The 20409-nt window shown below is 43.2% G+C and overlaps 1 protein-coding gene across 1 annotated transcript in view; it reads right to left on the bottom strand.

Annotated features, from left to right (window-relative positions):
- LOC101741758 (centrosomal protein of 97 kDa) overlaps positions 1–20281 on the bottom strand; it is a 28627-nt gene extending 8346 nt beyond the window's left edge. Inside the window, exons 1-14 of the mRNA XM_012688410.4 lie at positions 20127–20281; positions 19901–20058; positions 19558–19702; positions 16592–16707; positions 14335–14534; positions 13170–13253; positions 11832–11988; positions 10969–11047; positions 10039–10248; positions 8932–9469; positions 8426–8547; positions 7718–7806; positions 6857–6991; positions 6226–6290 (exon numbers count right to left, since the gene is read on the bottom strand). Of these exons, the coding sequence (XP_012543864.1) occupies positions 6226–6290; positions 6857–6991; positions 7718–7806; positions 8426–8547; positions 8932–9469; positions 10039–10248; positions 10969–11047; positions 11832–11988; positions 13170–13253; positions 14335–14534; positions 16592–16707; positions 19558–19702; positions 19901–20058; positions 20127–20130 (2102 nt within the window). The 5' untranslated portion in view covers positions 20131–20281. The remainder of the gene's footprint in view (positions 1–6225; positions 6291–6856; positions 6992–7717; positions 7807–8425; positions 8548–8931; positions 9470–10038; positions 10249–10968; positions 11048–11831; positions 11989–13169; positions 13254–14334; positions 14535–16591; positions 16708–19557; positions 19703–19900; positions 20059–20126) is intronic.
- Positions 20282–20409: the final 128 nt, after the last annotated feature.

Raw genomic sequence — 20409 nt, 5'->3', positions numbered from 1 at the left:
CTCTGCTAGCAGAGTATGAAATATTTCGGGCGTCGGGTGCCTCGGCTGTTCCGTGGCCGAGAGCGCGGCCTTTACCGCCCGCACCATTCTCTCCCAGGCGCCGCCCATGAAAGGCGCGCCCGGTGGGATGAAGCGCCATTGGATAAGTCTTAAGCTCGCTTCATGCTCAGTCGCCTTGTCCATAGCTTGGCGCAGCTCCTTGTCGGCACCTCGTAAGTTGGTGCCGTTGTCGCTCCATATTTCCGTCGGAGCTCCCCGGCGCGCGATCATGCGCCGGAGTGCCATCACCGCTGAGTCAGTGCTGAGGCTCGCTGCCGGTCCTAAATGTACCGCACGCGTAGTGAGACATGTGAAGATGGCCACGTAGTGCTTCTGGGTGCTTCTGCCGGTGGTAACTTGATAGGGCCCGAAGTAATCGAGGCCCACGTATGTGAATGGTCGCCGATGGTGTGCCAGTCTGCTCGGTGGGTGATCGCCTGTGGCTGGACGCGGTGGAGTGTCCTTGCGGATACGACACGGAAGACAGTTGTGGATTACGCTCCGTGTCACTGGGCGTAGGCGTAAGACCCAGTACGACTGTCGGCACTCGGCGATCGTAGCTTCGGTTCCGGCGTGGTGCATCTTTCTATGGATGAAGTCTATCATCAGTCTCGTTTCGCGTCGGGATCCGTCTAGCACGAGGGGCGAGGTGATGACGTCAGCTCCCTCTATGTTGCCGATGCGTCCGTTTATTCTCAATATCCCGTCCGCGTAAGTTACGGACAAGTTTCGCAGTCGGCTCGCTGGGGATATTTGTTTCCCTCGCTGGAGCGTCAAAATCTCTTCCTCGAAGGCCGCCCGCTGGCTCTGTTGCCAAATGAGCGTCTCGGCGTGTCGAAGCGTGTCGGCGTCTAAAGTCTTCCATTGAATGACTGCTTGCTCTGGCGTCCGCGGTGTGTTCAGCGGGGTCTTCGAAGTCGTCTTCTTTCTATCCTTCTCCCACGTCGGGTCCGAACGCGGGTTCCGTCTGGTCCTCTTGTAATGAGTGCGCTCGCGACTTCTGCGGCATAGGTCGACGAATTGCAGTATTCGCCCCGTTGCACGCAGGTACTTCTCCCACTTGGAGAAGCGTCTTGGGTCCGGGATCGCTTCGCCGAGGCTCTCTCTGCTCACGGCGAGCGTTGCGCACTTCTCTTCGCCCGTATCTTCTGCTCTTCTTGCAGTCCGTTGTACGGGCCAATCATCCGGATGCCGTCTCAGGTATTCCGGGCCTATGAACCAGCGGTGGTTTCCTTCAAAGCCGACGGGTATTTCTCTAGTGGCGTCGTCGGCGACATTTTCCTTCGTGGGGACCCAGCGCCATTCCTCCACAGTGCTGTTCTCTTCTATCGCGGCGCTGTCGGTCCAGAACACTCGTGTCTGGTTTTCTATAATGTTTCCCCGTGACGGCCGCGGCTATGCGGCTTCCCATCACGTCGGCTTGTAGCTCGAGGCCCGGTGTCGATGTCGGCTTCATGGGTGCGACTCGGGCTTTGGCGAGGGAGGTCCTCATCTCCCCGTCGGGCGTCTCCACGCGCCAGTACAACGCGGCGTCGTGGGCGTACTTGCTGGTGTCCACGTACGTGTGGAGCTTGAGGTCGGCGTCGTCCGGGTACTGCAGTCGGTTCTTCACTTAGATGGCGGTTGCAGGTGAGCTTGTCGCGCCGAAGACGATGGACCTCATCCGGTATTCTATAGATTCTCGTGAAGGGTTCTCCCTCTACAAGTACCGGAGCGCGTCGCGGTCCTCGCTTCGGACGCCTATCTGGATGAACATCTCCGTGATGTCCGCGGAGACGGCGACGGCGTGCTGCCTGAAGCGCATCATCACTCCGGGCAGCGACTGCAGCAGGTCCGGGTCGGTGAGCAGGAAGTCGTTTGGGCTTCTTCCCTCTATTTTTCGCATCGGCGTCGTGCACGACGCGAATCTTCTCCTGCTTCTTGGGATGCGTCACGTCGAAGTGTGGCAGGTACCGGGTTCGATCCTTCATACCCGTCGACGGAGTTACTTCGGCGTATTCCTTTGCTACCAGCGCGTTTGTTCGTTGCTTGTAGCGCTCTTTCAAGTTTGGATCCTTCTCCAGTTTCTTTTCTACGGACGTCAGGCGATTCAGTGCGGCTTCAAGATTGTTGGGCATGTTCAGGCTCTCCTCACGCCACAGCAGTGCGGTCTCGTAGCGGCCGTCGGGTTGCCGTTGAGTGGTCTCTCGCAGGATCTTCAGCGCGCGCTCGTCTGGATTGTTCTTCGGTGTCTTGGCGGCGACAGTGAGTCCCTCGATCGCGAAGTTGTGCTTGAGGGCTTCGTCCATGTTCGTGTCGACCGTCGTCGCGTATCCTACGAAGTTGACGCGCTGTCTCTTGCCTCCCGGGTGTGCTCCGTGCACAACCCACCCGAGCGGAGTACGAGACGCCACTGGCTGATCGCGTCGTCCCGTCCGCATCTCCTCCGTCACCATCAGGTGCCAGTTGTCTTGGCCGATCAGTATCTTTGGCGAGGCGTAGCTCGTTTTGAAGTGATGGCGGAGGTCGGTGAGGTGATGGCACGACGCGAGGACTTCGATATTCAGTCGCTGTGGTGTTAATTTTAAGCCGTTGACTGTCCGTAGGTTCAGTTCTTGCGGTTCCCCCGTGCGTCCGCATAGCTTCAGCGGGACGCGTCGTGAGCGTGTTGCGTCTATCTTATTGTCTCCAATGGCAGTGATGAAGAGGGGTTCAATCGGTCCTTTGGCGCCCACTCGTCTCGCGAAGTCTTCGTCAATCAGTGAGATCGTTGACCCGTCGTCCAGCAGGGCCCATGTATCTGCTTCTCCCGCCGGTCCGATAACAGTAATTGGCGCCATCTTTAGGTAGGCTGTCGCACTTCTTGCGGCCCACGTCGAGGTGACCGCCTCTTCTTTTTCTTTCGGTTTCTGCCATGCTGGCTTCTTATGCAACAGCTCGTGGTGCGTGCGTTCACAGCTGTCGACGCCGCACTTCTTCTTTTTACACACGTGTCCCCGGGACCGGAACCGTAGGCACCGGAAACACAAATTTTCACGCTTCGCCGTATCCCAGCGCTCGCTGACGGCTGCTCTCTTGAATTCGGGACAATCTTGTGGGATGTGCCCCGGCTTCTGACATGCTGCGCATTTCCTCTCTTCCTTCGCTTGCGTGGTGTGCGTCCTCTGAGGCGTATTCACCATCTTCCGCCGACCGCTGGTGTTCTCCACTCTCGTCTCTGGCTCCGGCTGTGCGTATGGGCTGCACAGGTCCGCCTCGCGTTGCAGGAAGCGCGACAGCTTGACGAGGTCCGGTTCTCCCGCCGGTTGAGTCGCTGAATATTCGAACCAGCGGTGGCGTAGAGTGGACGGCAGCTTCTCTGATGTGATGTTGGTGAGCTCCGGGTTGTACATATAATGTACGCGGTCGAGGGCCCTCAGAGCGGCGACGACGTTGTTCACCTTGTTCGCGAATACGCAGATGTCCCTCGGTGTGTCCGTGCAGCGTGGCAGCGCGCGCAGTCGTTCCAGCTCCGTTGCGGCGATTGCTTCTGGACGTCCGAAGCGCGATTCTAGAGTCCGCATGATCTCGGCGGGCTCGGTGTAATGCAGCAACAAGTTTTCGACCGCTTCTCTTGCTCTTCCTCTCAACGTACGCCGAAGTCTCGCAGTGTTCTCTGCGGCGCTGAAGCTGTCCGCTGATTCGGCGTAGGCGACCTTGAAGGAGAGCCATTCCTGGTGCGATCCACTGTACACTGGAAGCTCCCCGTAGTACCGATGCGATGGTCCGGGCCTGGCTTGGCGGGCGGCCGTCGCGATGGCAGCTGCTAGTTCGGCAATGTCGCTCTTCGGTGCGACAGGTGCGGCAATCGGTGCCGCGGCAGGGGCCGGTAGCTTCAGCTGTTCTATTGGTGCGGGAAGTTCCAGTTGCGGTTGCTCGATGGTGGCTGGTGATCCGTGTGTTGGCTGCATTACTGTTTCTTCGACTCCGTGTAGCGCGATCGATCGTTGCTGACTGAGCCATGTATCGATGCGCTGTGATTGCTCGTTCTCGTCCTCCGTGAGTGTCGTGCGCGCATCTTCCTCCTCTTCAACGAGCGCTTCGGCTTCTAATGTTGAGATGCGGGCGGCGGCGAGCTCTGCTTGGAGTCGGGCTTGTTCTTCCTTGGCGCGAAGATGCTCTTCTTTGAGGCGCGCCATAAGCAACAGCCGTTGTGACTGTTGACTCGACTTTCTTGAAGATCCTCGTACTGGTGGCGCCATCCCGTCACGGAGTGTGGAGCCTTCTTCTGTCGTCGAGATTTTGGCAGCGGCGTCCGTGGTGTGGGACCCGTGTACAATTTGATTGGCCGTGAGCGCTGACTCCTTCTTGTTCTGGCTCGCGGATACGACGCTCTCCGTTGCTGCGTCGCCTGAAGTTGTTTCCGGTGTCGCGGTGCTGGGAGGTCTGACCACTCGACGACAGACCCCGCTGTTCGGTCCCGTTGGCGACGCCGGCGAGTATTGCGTAGGCAATATTTGGCGGGAGGGGGGCATCGCTTGTGAGCCCCGCGGCACTCCCGGACACTTTTCCACTTGGGAGGAGGGTGCCGCCATCGGTGGCGGTCCCTGCGTCACTCCCGAACGCGGCGCGGTTGACTGGGAGGAGGTTGCCGCCAACGGTGGCGGTCCCTGCGTCACTCCCGAACGCGGCGCGGCCGACACAGCTCGTTGCTGTGCGTCTTGTGATGTTGAGCCCGAGACAGCTTCGTTGCCGGGCCGGTCAAGGCGTGACGACCTCATCTTCTCGGACCGTGTGAGCACCATTTCTTCAATCTTCAATCTTCAATTTTCTTCGATCTTCCTCAAATGAATCCGGCTCTCGAAGGACCAATATTCCGGACGGCCACCGCTCAGGTTTCGGCCACCACGTGTGATTTTTAGACTTCTTACTCGTGGCAAACGTGGTGGCTCGAGTATTGCCGCAGTGGCTGTCGCGGAACGGGTGCTGGGATTGGTTCGAGGAAAATAACGAAGGCTTCAAGTATGGCGTTCACACGGTCCTCGTGGCTTGACCGGCGCAGGGCGTAGGAGCGAGTCTTTTCTTCTTCGGTTGGCGCTCTCCTCTTCTTCTGGAGAGGTCTTGACTCGTCGGCTCGCTGTCTCGAACTGAATTTGCAGCGAGGTAGGCCCCTTATTTATGGTCGCCCACACGCACTCGGCCAGCGCTATTATGAGTCCGAGCACGGTGGGCGTCTATTGTTCTCTCGGCCGCCTCGCTCGCCTATTGTTTGCCTAGTCGCTCTATTAGTCGCCCGTATAGTGACTCGCTCCTGCGTTCCCACGCCAAATTAAAGACCACGAGGACCAATCTTTATTTTCAAACAAAATATTTACAAATTACTTATTTCTATTTACATTCTCTCTATTTATTTCACATCTATTTTTCACATACTATCTATTTACGGACATTTATAACTATTTATTCTCTATTTTAACTATTTTCTAACACAACTATTTATTACGGACATTTTCTATAACTATTTTTAACACTATCTATGTCCGTCGCGAACAATATCTATTCTAATCTTATATTTATTCATGTCCGTCGCGAACAGTTACAGTACAGTAAATTTGTTGTCATGTTAACATGCACGTGGTCCTAAAGAGTTATACATTAAAATCTGCCGTAAATCTCATTCGTATCACTGATTCGAAATTCAAATTTCTAATTTGTTTGCTATTTATCTAGTAATGCGTGTTGAAACTCGGCAATTTTATTTAATCTATGTATTAATACGTGAAGCAAAAGCTTTGTACCCCTTTTTACGAAACTTTGCACTGACGGAGGATTATGAAATTCTTTCTTATTCCCACACTTATAGAGAATATTACGTCACAACAGTACATACTCGATAGCCGGCCTTCGTCAAAACGATTTTCGTGCTCTCGATCATGAGTATAAGTTTTAAATTTCCAGAACGTGACGATTCGATTGCGAAAGGGAAGTAAGTGAATTAATTCGTGCTGTTGAAATTAATTCTTTTTACGGCCGGTAGGGGCGCTGTTTAAATCCCATACATTTTTTCTCGACAGCGATACGAATACATTTTCGATAGTCATTCGTGCTCTGTTCACGGAGCCTTCGTGCGCTCCCGTATATGAGACTTGAGACGTCGACCTCACGTGTACACGGGTCGTGCGACCTGAGCCTGACCTTACCACATTTAATTTGCAGGTTTATACTCACGGCTGGTGCGGCGGTGCTGACAGTGACAATGACTGCGGCCGACGCAGCCACGCGCTGCGCTCGTCCTGTTCGCAAGACACGAAAAATTAAAATATTTATCTCGATTACAAAATTTGAGGATGTCGCTTTCGTGTCTATGGGCCACAGCTGCCGCATAATGTTAGGTGGGCCGTCAGCTCGTCTGATCTTCCGACATACAAATGATAATACATAGTAATAGGTTTCTCAATTTCGAGAAGACAATATTGTGGTGTGAAATAATATTTGGGTTAAGCAACATTTATCTCTGTAATAAAATGATAGTTTTATTTGGTGTTACCTGGTGTTAAGTGGTTACTGGAGTCCATAGACATCTACAACGTAAATGCCGCTACCCACCTGTGATATGAGTTCTGAGGTCTCAGTATAGTTACAACGGCTGCCCTACCCTTCAAACCGAAACGCATTATTGCTTCACGGCAGAAATAGGCAGGGTGGTGGTACCTACCCGTGCGGACTCACAAGACGTCATACCACCAGTAATAAGAATTAAGTTACTTCAATTCAATAAACATGTAAAGTGATAATCGAAATGCTTTAGGACTGGTAACAATGTGTGTGTGTGCGTGCGTGCGCGTGTACGGCCACACACCTGCGGCGTGAGGACGGCAGTGACGTCAGTCTGCGTGGCGACGGGCGCGGCGGGGGGCGGGGCGGGGGCCGCGGCGCGGGACGCGGGGGTCACGGCGCGCAGCACCTCGCGCATGCAACTCTGCAACTCCACCACCTGCAAAAGCAACATAAAAAAAAATTTAATGAATATTATGACCTGGTAACTAAGACCTGGTAACTAAGGTCAAGTCTTATTTTAATTTTAATGAAAACTTTTTTATATAAAAAATGATATTATGAAATGAAATTAAAGCAGATGGAATGATATAGAATGAAATATAATCTCAGTTAAATGGTGGTCATTTACTGAGACTTTTTGGAGGATCCCGAGAAGTTATGTTTAGCGGGTTTGTTTCATTTTCCCATGTTTGTGCACTTTTACAGATACTAAACAGTTAATAAAAAACTACACATTTAAACCTGAAGGAACACTAAATAGACTAAATAAAACAAATCACCCAACTTCACTCCTCGCGTTCCCGCCAAAAAGTCCCCTGTACAATAAATTAATTCGTAGTCCGCCCGGTAGTGTAGTAACTCTCAGTTGTTTTTGTTCACTCAGTGTTTATGTTCCATTCACTCACTCGTTCGTTCATTCGATCAGCTCGCCTGGTACCAACAGTGTGCTTAGTGCAAGTTTTTTAACGTTCGCGATGGCGTGAAAGTTCACTCAAATCTGTATGGAGTTGAAACGTTCGCCTACGTTTGCCGCTAGGGGCACTGTTCTATCCGCATACAAATTGAGTTAACTTTTATGCTATCGAGAACGTTAAAAAACTCGCACTGAGCACACAGTAGTAGCCAAAAAGCCTATGGCGATCTTTAATTTTATTAAACTTACCTGTTCCTGTAGGTTGATACATCTCTCTGACAACTGCCGCAGTACATCCGTGTTCTCATCGCAATCTGACATGTTCTTGTGTTTGCCATCTACAAAAAAATGACACCAATAAACATTTTCCATTTTCATTAATTGAAAAATTTAAAATCATTTCGAGGAATAGATTAGCTGATTACAGAAAACTGATTTTTAATCAAATAAGTTTGATTTTTCTTTGTTCTAAATTACTTCATCATCATTGGCTTTATTCAAACAGATACTTTAGCCTATACATTTATATATTCTGTACACGTCTCAAATGTAATTAAATTGTAAATTGATTAATTGTAAATATTTAATTTAGCTTTTTAAATTGGTGCAAAATTTAAAAAAATAGTGGCCATAAAAAAAGTAAAAAAGTCTTAAGAAGATTAAATCACATCATGTAAAACATACATATTATTGAGAATTTTCTAAATGTATGTACTTTTTTATTTTATTTTTTTTATTGCATAGAGGTGTGGACGAGCTCACAGTCCACCTGGTGTAAAGTGGTTACTGGAGCCCATAGACATCTACAACATAAATGCGCCACCCATCTTGAGATATGAGTTCTAAGGTCTCAGTACAGTTCCAACGGTTGCCCCACCCTTCAAACCAAAACGCATTACTGCTTCACGGCAGAAATAGGCGTCTCACGATGTCACTACAATGGTCACACCGGCTCACCTAAAGCTTGTAAAGTGGAGACCTTCTTCCAGAGGGCGTTAATAGCTTGCATCTGTAGCTGCTGTATTTTCCTTTCGCTTTCTAGGGCCGCTTTTGTGGCCTCCATGTCGCAGGTTAGTCTTCTAAATAACAGAGAGAAAAAAAACATTTCTTTGGTTCATACAGTGGTTTTAAATGACCAATGTTATTGATCTTGACACACGAGGTCTAAACGACTGTCTAGGAGTAACACATTACAATGAATCCTTAAGGCGAACATGACTAAGACATGAAGTGGAAGTCTCAATTGTGCTGTATGCTGGTTGTACCACTCTTCAAGCTGGAGCACATGGAAGCTTCACGGCAGAAATAGGCAGAATAGGCAGGTGCGGACTCCACAATACGCCCAACCAATCTTCGTAATGATAACTAAATTATAATCCAGTTAGATCTTCCGTCTTGTCTTGACTGGTAAAACCCCTAATAATACACCTTCAGTCGCCTGATAGTTAGTAAGGTATACGAACTGTATGTGTTGCCTGGCCCTCGCCGCTTGGATCGCATGAAGGATCCTGAGAGTGTCCTTGTTAAGGTTCCTGCTCCGGTATCCTCGCCACATCTTCTGTATGGTGACCGCAGCCATCGACTCCACGCTCATCTTCTTCTGTCTCCGCTGATTTGAAGCCAACTTGATAATCTCCAGTTTGTCTTGCTCTATGACGTCACTGTTCACTCCGTTCATTTTGTCAGAGTTCTTCACGTCCAGCTTGGTCAAGCTGCCCTTTCGTTCGACTTTGGACCTTAACTTCGGCGAGGAAGTGGCGCTTTTGGTTAATTTCGGCGAGCCTCTCGTGTTCCTTGTCAGCTTGGGCCGGTCCTCCTGTGCGCTGCTGTTGCTGGAGTGCGAGGAGGCGCTGTTCGCAGAGTTGTGCTGTTTGGGTATCGTCTTTTGTATGTCGTAGATGGGGTCCTGGTAGTCTGGACTCATGAGGGATTCCGGTACGGGAACCATTTTGGATGCAGCCTCCAGTGACTGGTTAACCGGCTTCGGTGTTGGGGGTTGTTCTGTAATAGATTTTTGATTAGATTAGACAAAAGTAGCCTGGCCCTAGCCTAAGGGGCTATTCTAGCTACGCCCGGCCGGGTAGGTGCATTCTCGAGTTGAACCTGAGAGAGTTTGTTAGCACTAGCCCTAGCAAGAGCAGTGTTTGGGAGAATTTACCACCAAATCGGAATCGCGACCCACTGAGAAGATCCGGCGAGAAACTCAGCGGGCTGTGTCTATGGGTTATTTCTTTTTTTTTATTGCTTAGATGGGTGGACGAGCTCACAGCCTCCCTGGTGTTAAGTGGTTACTGTAGCCCATAGACATCTACAACGTAAATGCGCCACCCATCTTGAGATATAAGTTCTAAGGTCTCAAGTATAGTTACAACGGCTGCCCCGCCCTTCAAACCGAAACGCATTACTGCTTCATGGCAGAAATAGGCAGGGTGATGGTGCCTACCCGCGCGGACTCACAAGAGGTCCTACCACTAGTAAAACTCCAGTAAATCTTGAACTCCGGCCGGATTTCGAATTGGAAATAAAGGGAAATGACCACAAAGCCAACGATACGATCCTAACAAACTCACCTAACGTCTTCTCTTTGACTGGTCCGTTCTTCTCGAGCGCATACATAAGACCAGTGGAGTCGAAGCTCTGGCTCATGGAGGAGAGGCCTGGCAGATCGCCAGTGTAAGACGAGCTCATGTTCGAAGGGGACCCGTTCCTAGATAAAGCCGCGTGATAGCTCGAGCTCAGGCGGTCCGGCGAACGGCCCACGTACCTCGACGTTATGCGAGCTGTGTTCGACACAACAACTTTTTAAATACTGTTGAATATGGCGGTTGACTGAGCGTGGTTACTGAGTTTCAAACTGAGTTTTTTCATGGGCCACCAGACGGGCTCGGCTGGATCGCATAGCAGCGGACTGATAGACTGAGTAACAAAGGCACTGACTTCTTCTGAACACTTGTATTTCGTCTGAATTAGTACAATTTACATTTAATTATACTGAAGACGCGACCGTTCGCGTGAGAGGCGCTTGAGCAGAGAGTACAGAGTAATGAATGACAAAAAACTGAACATTAACACAGATTATTATTCGGCTTCGTAATGATTTTATACAGATAAACAATTTCGTTTTTAAAGAGTAATAATTACATGTGAATTTGCATGAACAAATACTGGTGATCTTTCTTGACTGTCAAAGCCCCGTGACGTCACGAGTGGAGGCACCGCCATCTTGAAGCGTGTCAAAGTTTCTCTCGTAACCTATCTCTGACCTTAGTTTTTTTTTCTTAGATGGGTGGATGAGCTCACAGCCCACCTGGTGTTAAGTAGTTACTGGAGCCCATAGACAACTACAACGTAAATGCCGCCACCCACCTTGAGATATGAGTTCGAAGCACTCAAAACGCATTACTGCTTCACGGCAGAAATAGGCGGGACGGTGGTACCTACCCGCGCGGACTCACGCCAGGTCCTACCACAAGACTAAAATAAATACTCCTGCAACGTACATTGCATCCTCGGCGATTGGAGCTTCGGCCTCGGCGACCCGTGGTTTTGATCCTTGAGCTGCTGCTGGTGGTGCTGTGCCTACAGGGACAACGGACCGCGATCAAATAGCTGGTATAAGGCAGCCAGCATTGAACACAAGATGTTTAGAAGCTTGAATCACGCTAAAGGCAACTTCAAGATGAGCTCGCATATATCGACGGCGATATTGGAATTGTCGTAAATTGAAATACCCAACTTTACACCAGATTCATATATATAGACTGGGTGTTGGGAGACCGGTTCCGAAAACGAAGACAGATGATAGTACTAATGAGACCTTTGACGATGGGACGGAAAAAAATATATACAATGCAAACGTTACGACATTTTCGCTTTCTTTATAAACAAGTTCGGAACAGCAACATTCGGATCGTCGGTCCACCGAGCTATATCACCCGCTCGGCGAAAGATATCCTCTTAATCGTTTATTGTCAAAAAATCAATATGCATTTACATACACAGTACACTATAATTGTAAAATATTTAAAAAAAAAAAAATTTTTTTTTTTATTGCCTTGATGAGTGGACGAGCGCACAGCCCACCTGGTGTTAAGTGGTTACTGGAGCCCATAGACATTTACAACGTAAATGCGCCACGCACCTTGAGATACAAGTTCTAAGGTCTCAGTACAGTTACAACGGCTACCCCACCCTTCAAACCGAAACGCATTACTGCTTCACGGCAGAAATGGGTAGGGCGGTGGTACCTACCCGTGCGGACTCACATGAGGTCCTACCACCAGTAATTACACAAATTATAATTTAGTAATTGTAAAAATAATTAATTTACCAAGTTTTATTATTACATTAAATGCTCTCTTACCTTGCTTAGAATAAGTCGCAGTTTCCTTTGGTCTTCCGACTCCAGCGCGTCTGCGGTGAGGGGACACGTGGAAGCCAAATACTCGCACAGCTCCTGATGCTGCCCGGCGTGGTAATGTCGACCCTTGCCCTGACTGTACAGCCACTCCGCTTTTAAACTAAAAAATACATGGAGACGATGAATAATTAAAAACATTTTTTTTTGGTTTTTATTTGAAAAAAAAAACGGGATAATTAACAAATCCTCTCTACGGCTTTTCAAACAATAAACAAGTGGTGGTAGGACCTCTTGTGAGTACTGGTGGTAGGACCTCTTGTGAGTACTGGTGGTAGGACCTCTTGTGAGTCCGTGCGGGTAGTTACCAGCACCCCGCCTATTTCTACCGTAAGCATTAATGCGTTTCGGTTTGAAGGGTGGGGTAGCCATTGTAACTATACTGAGACCTTAGAACTTATATCTCAAGGTGGGTAGAGCATTTATGTCGTAGATTTCTATGGGCTCCGATAACAACTCAACACCAGGTGGGCTGTGAGCTCGTCCACCCATCTAAGCAATAAATAAAAAAGATCAGATCTGTGCCTACTCTAGTAATATTCTTAGCCACTCTTATCCGGAATGTACGGAAGGTGAGTGGCGGCACTTAAGTTGATGTCCATGGACTCTGATAACCATTTAACATCAGGTGGGCCGTGAACTCGTTCACCGGTCTGCGCAATAAAAAATATATCCGGCCTTTTAAAAAGATCAAGTTTACAGCCCTCACGCTGTTAAGTGGGACATCTCACGAACATGAACATTACCTATCTGGAGACACGAAGTTCAAGTTTTAATTAAATCTAATTAAATTTAACATAGTGAATTTAAAACAACTTTTACGATTTAATCTCTCAGTTATTATCTGCGATGTCACCGAATAAACAAGCACCGAGCGAACCGTCGATAGATCGACTCTCTAATAATCAGTATAAAGTGTCGAGCGTCAGAATACTGACTATTTCCGCAGTTCGATTATTAGTTATAGGTATCGACCTGTACGGACGTGTCTTAGCGCGTATAACGTTTTTAATAAGCTAATAACATTTATAAATAATTATTTAAAATTAATTTGTTGTGAATTTAGCATTTTTTTTTTAAGTTAGTTTTTTATAAGACACTCTTTTAACAAAACAAATTTCTGTAAAATATTTGAAAATAAGCTCAGCGTTAAAAGGATTAATCTTCCGTTATCACGTAAGCCGTGATTTATTGAAAATGAAAATATTAAAACCGAGATTGTGTAGAAGTAAAAGTAGTTTTAACTCACGGAGACTCATGGAAATATTAACGTTCCGCACTTACCTCTCAATTGCGCTGACGACAAATCCATCTATAGATTTGACGCTCATGATCCAATTAAGAATGAAGGGTCGATAATCAAAACCTCTGCGTTGATTTGTTAAAGCAATTATTGTGATACATCATTTTCGATAAGATAGGTGGTAATTTTTATACGTATTTTTCGACTGAAACTATTCAAAAGTTCTACAGCGCATTTCGATTTGAGCATCTAATTACGAATTCGTATAATTTCGATATCTTATTTCGGCAACCCTAAGCTAAAATTTTCCTCTTTGTAAGATTCAAATTAAATCCGAACGGATTTAAGTTTATTTTTATGTACCAAGAACGAATATTTATTCCGACAAAATAATGTAAATAATGTATAATTGTAAAACTTGTTATGTATGCCAGATTTATAAGTACGTCACACTGGATAATACATAACATATTATTATGTACATACCATATTTTACAGGGCCACTAATTTCAATCGGGAATCGAAACCGGGTGCTCTATATAATATAATATACCCTTGACACAACATAGTACCGTAGTGTGAATTATTAATCACAAGAACAATTTCGCGATTGTGATTACATTTACATATATACGTATAATGATATGGAGTATTCTAAAAATAGTTAAACAATAATAAAAGATTTAATTACGTTTTCTGTACAATAATAAGAAAACAACATTTAAAGCCTTTTTTATTTTCCACAACTTATTTTACACAGTATTTTTGAATTAAATAAATGTGAACTCGTTTTTTTTCTCAATAACGGAGAGTTCAGTCAATCTATATAAAATAAATCATTTAAAAAAAAACTAAAATGGTTTTATACAAAAATTACATAAAAAGGTTTTTCTTTACATATATGTATATACTAGCCGTACTCGCCCGCTCCGCTGGGCATTTAGAATTAATATTATTAATAATTGTCATTATTAGAGTCCAACACTCATATAAATATTAGTCTATCCATTAAGTACATGTGTTTTCTACATGGATACCAAGTTTCAAGTCAATCGGATGCACGGTTCAGTAGTTATAACGGAACATCCGTAAAAACCACTGTAGATTTACATATAAAGTATATAGATATGTATATTTATTTGAAAAACATCTGCTCCAAATCGAGAACCTCCCTACGTTCAAGCAGTTTCATTGACAAAAGGATACAGTTTATCTTTCCCCGCCATGGAGACGCAGGGGTTCCCTTGTATTGTGAAGCTTTCTAAGTTACTCAAGTGCACCAGATGACATATTTCGTTGAGGTCCTGTATGTTGTTGTGGGCGACGCCGAAATGCACTAGATTCGAGGGTAGGTAGCGATCGCACTGACGCAAATCTATTATACGATTCCTTTCTAAGCTTAGATACTGAAAGACGAAGAAAATTATGAACTTTACAATTTTTTTATTTATTGCTTAGATGGTTGGAGGAGCTCACAGCCCACCTGGTGTTAAGTGGTTACTGGAGCCCATAGACATCTACCACGTAAATGCGCCACCCACCTTGGCATATAAGTTCTAAGGTCTCAAGTACAATTACAACGGCTGCCCCACCCTTCAAACCGAAACGCATTACTGCTTCACGGCAGAAATAGGCGGGGTGGTGGTACCTACCCGTGCGGACTCACAAGAGATCCTACCACCAGTAATTACGCAAACTATAATTTTGCGGGTTTCATTTTTATTACACGATGTTATTCCTTCACCGTGGATGTCAATCGTGAACATTAATTTGTTGAGTACGTATTACAGTAGAGTAATTTTTTAAACAGATCCGAGGTCGAATGTTTGATATTTGGGACAATAAAAACGTCTTTTATCTGGAGAGTTATGATTCGGCAACGGTTGTCTTGTATGGACATATTGCATTGGCAATTAATTACCCACTATAGTTAGATATCAGACAAAAATTCAAATCGCGTTTGTGGTAATTAACATAAATATTACTCTGCAATAGTTCCGAACACGCGACACTCGCGAATTATGGTCCATGAAGGAATAAAGTGAAGGCGAAAGATCTTCCGCTTGATAATAGTTTGATGAGACAAGTCATCTATGTTGCACTAAAGCAGTGCAGTCTGTTTAATATTAAATTTTAAGGACTTATTAGCTTAACCCTTTAGGCAGTTTAGTATTTCGCAATTGAGAATCAACTTCATTTCTAACATTACATTGCTACTGGTTCGCTTGGAAGAAATTACCCTTCATAACACTCTTATATAGGCAGTTTTTTTTGCAACCACACATTTTTTACGTTGCATGGATGAGTGAGCCTATGACCTTAGTGAGCTTATGACCCACCTGCTATTACCAGAGAGCCCATTGACATAAAATACCATAGCCATCTTTTAGGCATTTTAGTGATTCACGATTGAGAATTATCATTTCTAAGACTATATTGCTATTGGTTCATTTGGACGAAAAGGCTTTTCACGACATTCTTATAAAGACACTTTCTTTTAACAACTGCAAATTTTTTTCGTTGCGTTGATGAATGAGCCTATAACCTTAGTGAGCTTATGACATGAAATTGGTGTTAAAAATGACATAATTACTGGTGGTAGGACCTCTTGAGAGTCCGCGCGGGTAGGTACCACCATCCTGTTTATTTCTGCCGTGAAGCAGTAATGCGTTTCGGTTTGAAGGGTGGGGTAGCCGTTGTAACTATACCTGAGACCTTAGAACTTATGTCTCAAGGTGGGTGGCGCATTTACGTTGTAAATGTCTATGGGCTCTGTTGGAAACCCAACAAAATTGGTATAAAACCTTTTTTATTGTTGTGGTTGTGGTTTCTGACATTACATTTGAATTGGAATTTTGGAATGTCATAGTTTTGTAATTCTCTTTTCATCCGTGCTATTGTACGCGATTTATGAAATTGTAAAAATATACAAATTTTATACGTGCAATCCTCGCGAATTTATTTATCAAGTTCCTTGCCCATCTTAATCATACAGTCCACTACAGGCTCCAGTAACCACTTAACACCAGGTGGACTGTGAACTCGCCCACCCATCCAAGAAAAAAAAAATGCTACTACCCATCTTGAAATACGAGGTTGAAGTCTCATTTTATATTCACGATAGACGTTCCCATCAAACCTAAGCGCTTGACTGCTTGACACTGCCCAAACTAGACCGAATGTCAGTTCCAACCACCAAATGTCACTGGAGCGCGTCGATTTTGCGATTCTACATTGCGATCGTCAAACAGATGGATCAATGTAAATCTACTGTTACCTTGTAACGTGTTGATTATTTTAGCTATTTATGGGACTATAAGTTTTAGTTACCTCTATATTAAACTAATTATTGTAATAATAATATTAACAATGATAATAAGAAGAAAATGCGCTAAATTCTAGTGTCTGCATTTAGTTATTTAAAACTCCTTCGTGAAGCGATGATTATATTTCTATTACATACCTTTAAATTCTTCAAATAAGAGATATCGGCTATGAACGAGATCTGATTGTTTGATAGATCCAAATGTTCCAAATGCATGTTGTTATTCAAATGCTCTATCGATTTTATGCTGTTACCTGAAAAGAAAAATCGTTTTGATTGTCTTAAAACTAAGATTCGATTTGTGTTTATCATCGTGTACTTGCGTAAATGTATTACTTAACATTGAATTTAAATAAATAATAGTTAAAAAAAAACTAACAAAATACGCTTTTATAGAAAATCCAACTAAGAAATAGAAAATAAATTTTAATAAATTTGAATTAGAAATAGTGTAAGAAAAAATGATTTTATTGTAAAAAATATTATCAAAATAACCCTTCTACTCATATCTGTTCATAAAATATTTATAACTACTGATACCACGCACCCCACGCAAACTCATGTTCAAAGATTCAGTTACAAACATACATACGTCTGAAGCTAATAAAAGCGTATTAAAAAGCTTAGAAATATTATTAGCGAAGCTTCTTTCGTATATGCTTTGTAGGCAAAACGAGCATACAGCCCATCTGGTGGTGAGTGGTTCCCGTTGATCATAGACGACAGCAATGCCAAGGCCACAGCCGTGACGCTGACTGCCACAAAACTGCATACCGTTTTAACCATTTAAATATCTATGTAAACTTGCTGTATAATTGGTCCTAGTGTGTAAGTAGTAAATAAGCGTAGGAATTACGCGTGTATTTTTTAATAGAGCATGTTTTTATTTTGGGTGAAACTTATGTTGATTTTTTTTTCCTACCTAAGCTGATAGCCTTGAGAGGCTATATCAGCGTCGCCTTAACTAGTAGGTGAGCTCACGGGGCTTAAACCTGATGACGTTGCTAGCACGAACCCTAGCAAGAGCCGTGCTTCGCAGAATCTACTACCGGATCGGAAACGCGACCCACTGAGAAGATCCGGCGAGAAACTCAGTTAGCTGTGTCTGAGGGTTAATTTACTCGTCGAGCCCTTCGTCGCAAGCGACGGGTTCGACGATAACGACGACCGGTGCTTGAGGTTTATCTTGAAAGATTACTTTAAATGTATAGAAAAATACACAGATGGTGACTTTTGCACAAACTAGGAACTTCACAAAAATACTTGTATTTATTTATTTATTTTGCTTAATTATTTTTCGTTTATATTAGGTCAGTTGCTTTATGTAATTCTGGTTTTGAGAAAGATGTCATTACACACTGTTTAATCTTAGGTAATATTTTGTCTCTGGTATTTGTGGACTTGTAGTCTGCACCAAATGTGGTTTCGAAAATTTATCTGATAATATTAATGTGCCTAAGCCGTTTCAGATATACTAATAAAAAAATCTAAATCATTATTTTACTGTCAACATAATCTTAGTCGTTTTCCTCTGTTTAGCAATAGATAAGAAGATAGAATAATTATATTCTAGATTCTATCTATTATAATATTTAGTGGAGTACATTAAAAAAAAGTCCTATTAGTTCACAAATAAAATATATAGTAATTTTAAAGCAGATATGATGGCACATGGTTGTAACAGAAAATACTTATCTAATAATTTGCTGCACTTAATCTGTACAAGGTCACTTTGCTTGTATGATATCATCAAAATGGTTACAGAATTACTCACTTTAAGACATTGGTTGGCTACTAAGATTAGTTTCACAGTTGCATTCTATTAATTAATTTATCATTTAAATGAAAATTTACTATTACAGTTTATTTTTACTTTATTTTGTAAATAAACTAATAGATCTTAAATAATTTTCATTTTCTAAATTTTTTGCTATTTGTACTCATAAAAATGCTAAAGAAATATTGTAGATTGTAAAATGAAAATATTTTAATTCATAAAAATATTCTGTTCATTATTTATAATTAAGAAAAATAATATAAATATAAATAAATCCACATTAGTTTATATGTTTAGTCTGTGGGTTAATTGTGAAAACATAATAAAAACAAGGAATTTAATGTATTAGTATTATTTTTCTTTTATTGGTACCTTCTATAAAAATAAATGCAAATCATTCAAATCAAACAACAATTAAGTTGTTTAGATGACAATAATTATTGTAATTTTCATATTAAGGTATTCATATAAACCCAAAAACATCAGTCGTAAGGGTCGAATGATTGATTCGGTAGTGCAATAGCTAGCACTCCTGACTGTTGCACCGAGGGTCATGAGTTCTATTCCCACATTGGGCGAACATTACGTGATGATCAGGTTTGTTTGCTTTTTGTCTGGGTGTTTATTGTATAATAATATATGTGTATATATTTAAATGTATATAAGTATGTATGTCAGTCTCTAGTACCATTAAGACAGGGAGTCCTAAATTGGAGCCGGATGACCAAGCGTAATTTGTTCATTTAAAAAAGAAGAGGTATGGTAGCAATTATATGTTCTTAAATGATGCTATTTATTACTTTGGAGTTTAGATCCCAAATGTAAAGTTCCCTGTTTTATTTTAAAGTAGGTAACTATAAAAATCTATATATGAATGGCTTCCACATAAAAAAAAACCAAAATCATGTAAAATAATTTACATAATTTATGTTAGTGTAACTCTTGTGCGTTTTTAGCTATTTATTTGTATATTTATGATAAATGTTAATTTTAATTTTAAAATTTATTTAAAGTCATATGTGCCATTCTCTGGATGGAGAAGATGGAGTGACCAAGTGTCTGAGTGTCTGGACATGAGACTGAGCCACGCACTTCACTGTGCCACAGACCGACATAAGTGGCTACAAATTACAAAAAAAGGTCACAGGCGGGCGCATCACGATGCTCAGCAATGAGCGATCGACTGAAGGAGGAGGAGGTGCCATTCTCTTTAATGCTAGACAGGAGGAGATTGAGGAGGTTAATAGCAATGCAGAGGTAAAGTAAATTCACATAATGGTTCATATAAAGGATAGATATTTCTTAGTATAAAATAACATCAACATACCTGCTAATTTTAATTCTTTTAAGTATATCAAATCCTTGAGACCTTCTATTTGAAGTATACTGTTGTTATTTAGAGCTAAAACTCTGATGTTTGTTAGACGCGACACGCCGTGCATGCGTAAAAGGAAGTTGTTGCATATTGATAGCTGCAGAATAAAAATTATAATTAAAATTTTCTTGTGTATATTTAATAATTTATAATTAAATATTTAATTATCTCAATTAAAAGTGAACTTTCTATTATTTTATTCGCCAACTACACATACATATTTGCATATATTGTGAATTATTTTCTATGGTAGTACAGTTGTTTTCTTAGCGGTTTTTTACACCGTTCCACTTACGTTTTCCACTCGATTGAACGTATCAATATTATCCAGCTTCTGGAGTTCGTTCTGATCGAGAATTAAATTTATAGTCGTCTTTGAGTCTTCTGCAGTCGCTTTCTCTAATTTCTTCAGCCCACGCCTCGAAAGATCTATTGTTTCGTGTTTCGCTTCATCTGTAAAAAAATTAAGTATTAAGAACTCGGTTCACAATTCTATATTAGATTCGAATAGTCGCGCTTACCCATATTTAGCGAATTTTAGAACATTTTTTTTGTAATTTATGCGTGCTTGATACGGTTTCCACACAAAATCAACATCCGTAACTACCGTTTTAAAATCTTTATCGATACGATCGCAGATGTCATTAATGACAAACTTAGATTAATTTAAGGTAATTTCAAGTTTAATACATTTAATACTGTAATTACATTGATCAAATTTTCGTAAATGCCTCAGTGGTTTCAGAATATTTTAATTTTATTTTGTTCGTTTTGAGATTCTCTGCATATCTTATGAACTGGAAG

Source organism: Bombyx mori, chromosome 14 (assembly GCF_030269925.1).
Source record: "Bombyx mori chromosome 14, ASM3026992v2".
Lineage (NCBI taxonomy): Eukaryota > Metazoa > Arthropoda > Insecta > Lepidoptera > Bombycidae > Bombyx > Bombyx mori.
The sequence above is the reverse complement of the archived record's forward strand: the minus strand, read 5'-3'. Positions and strand labels throughout refer to the sequence as shown.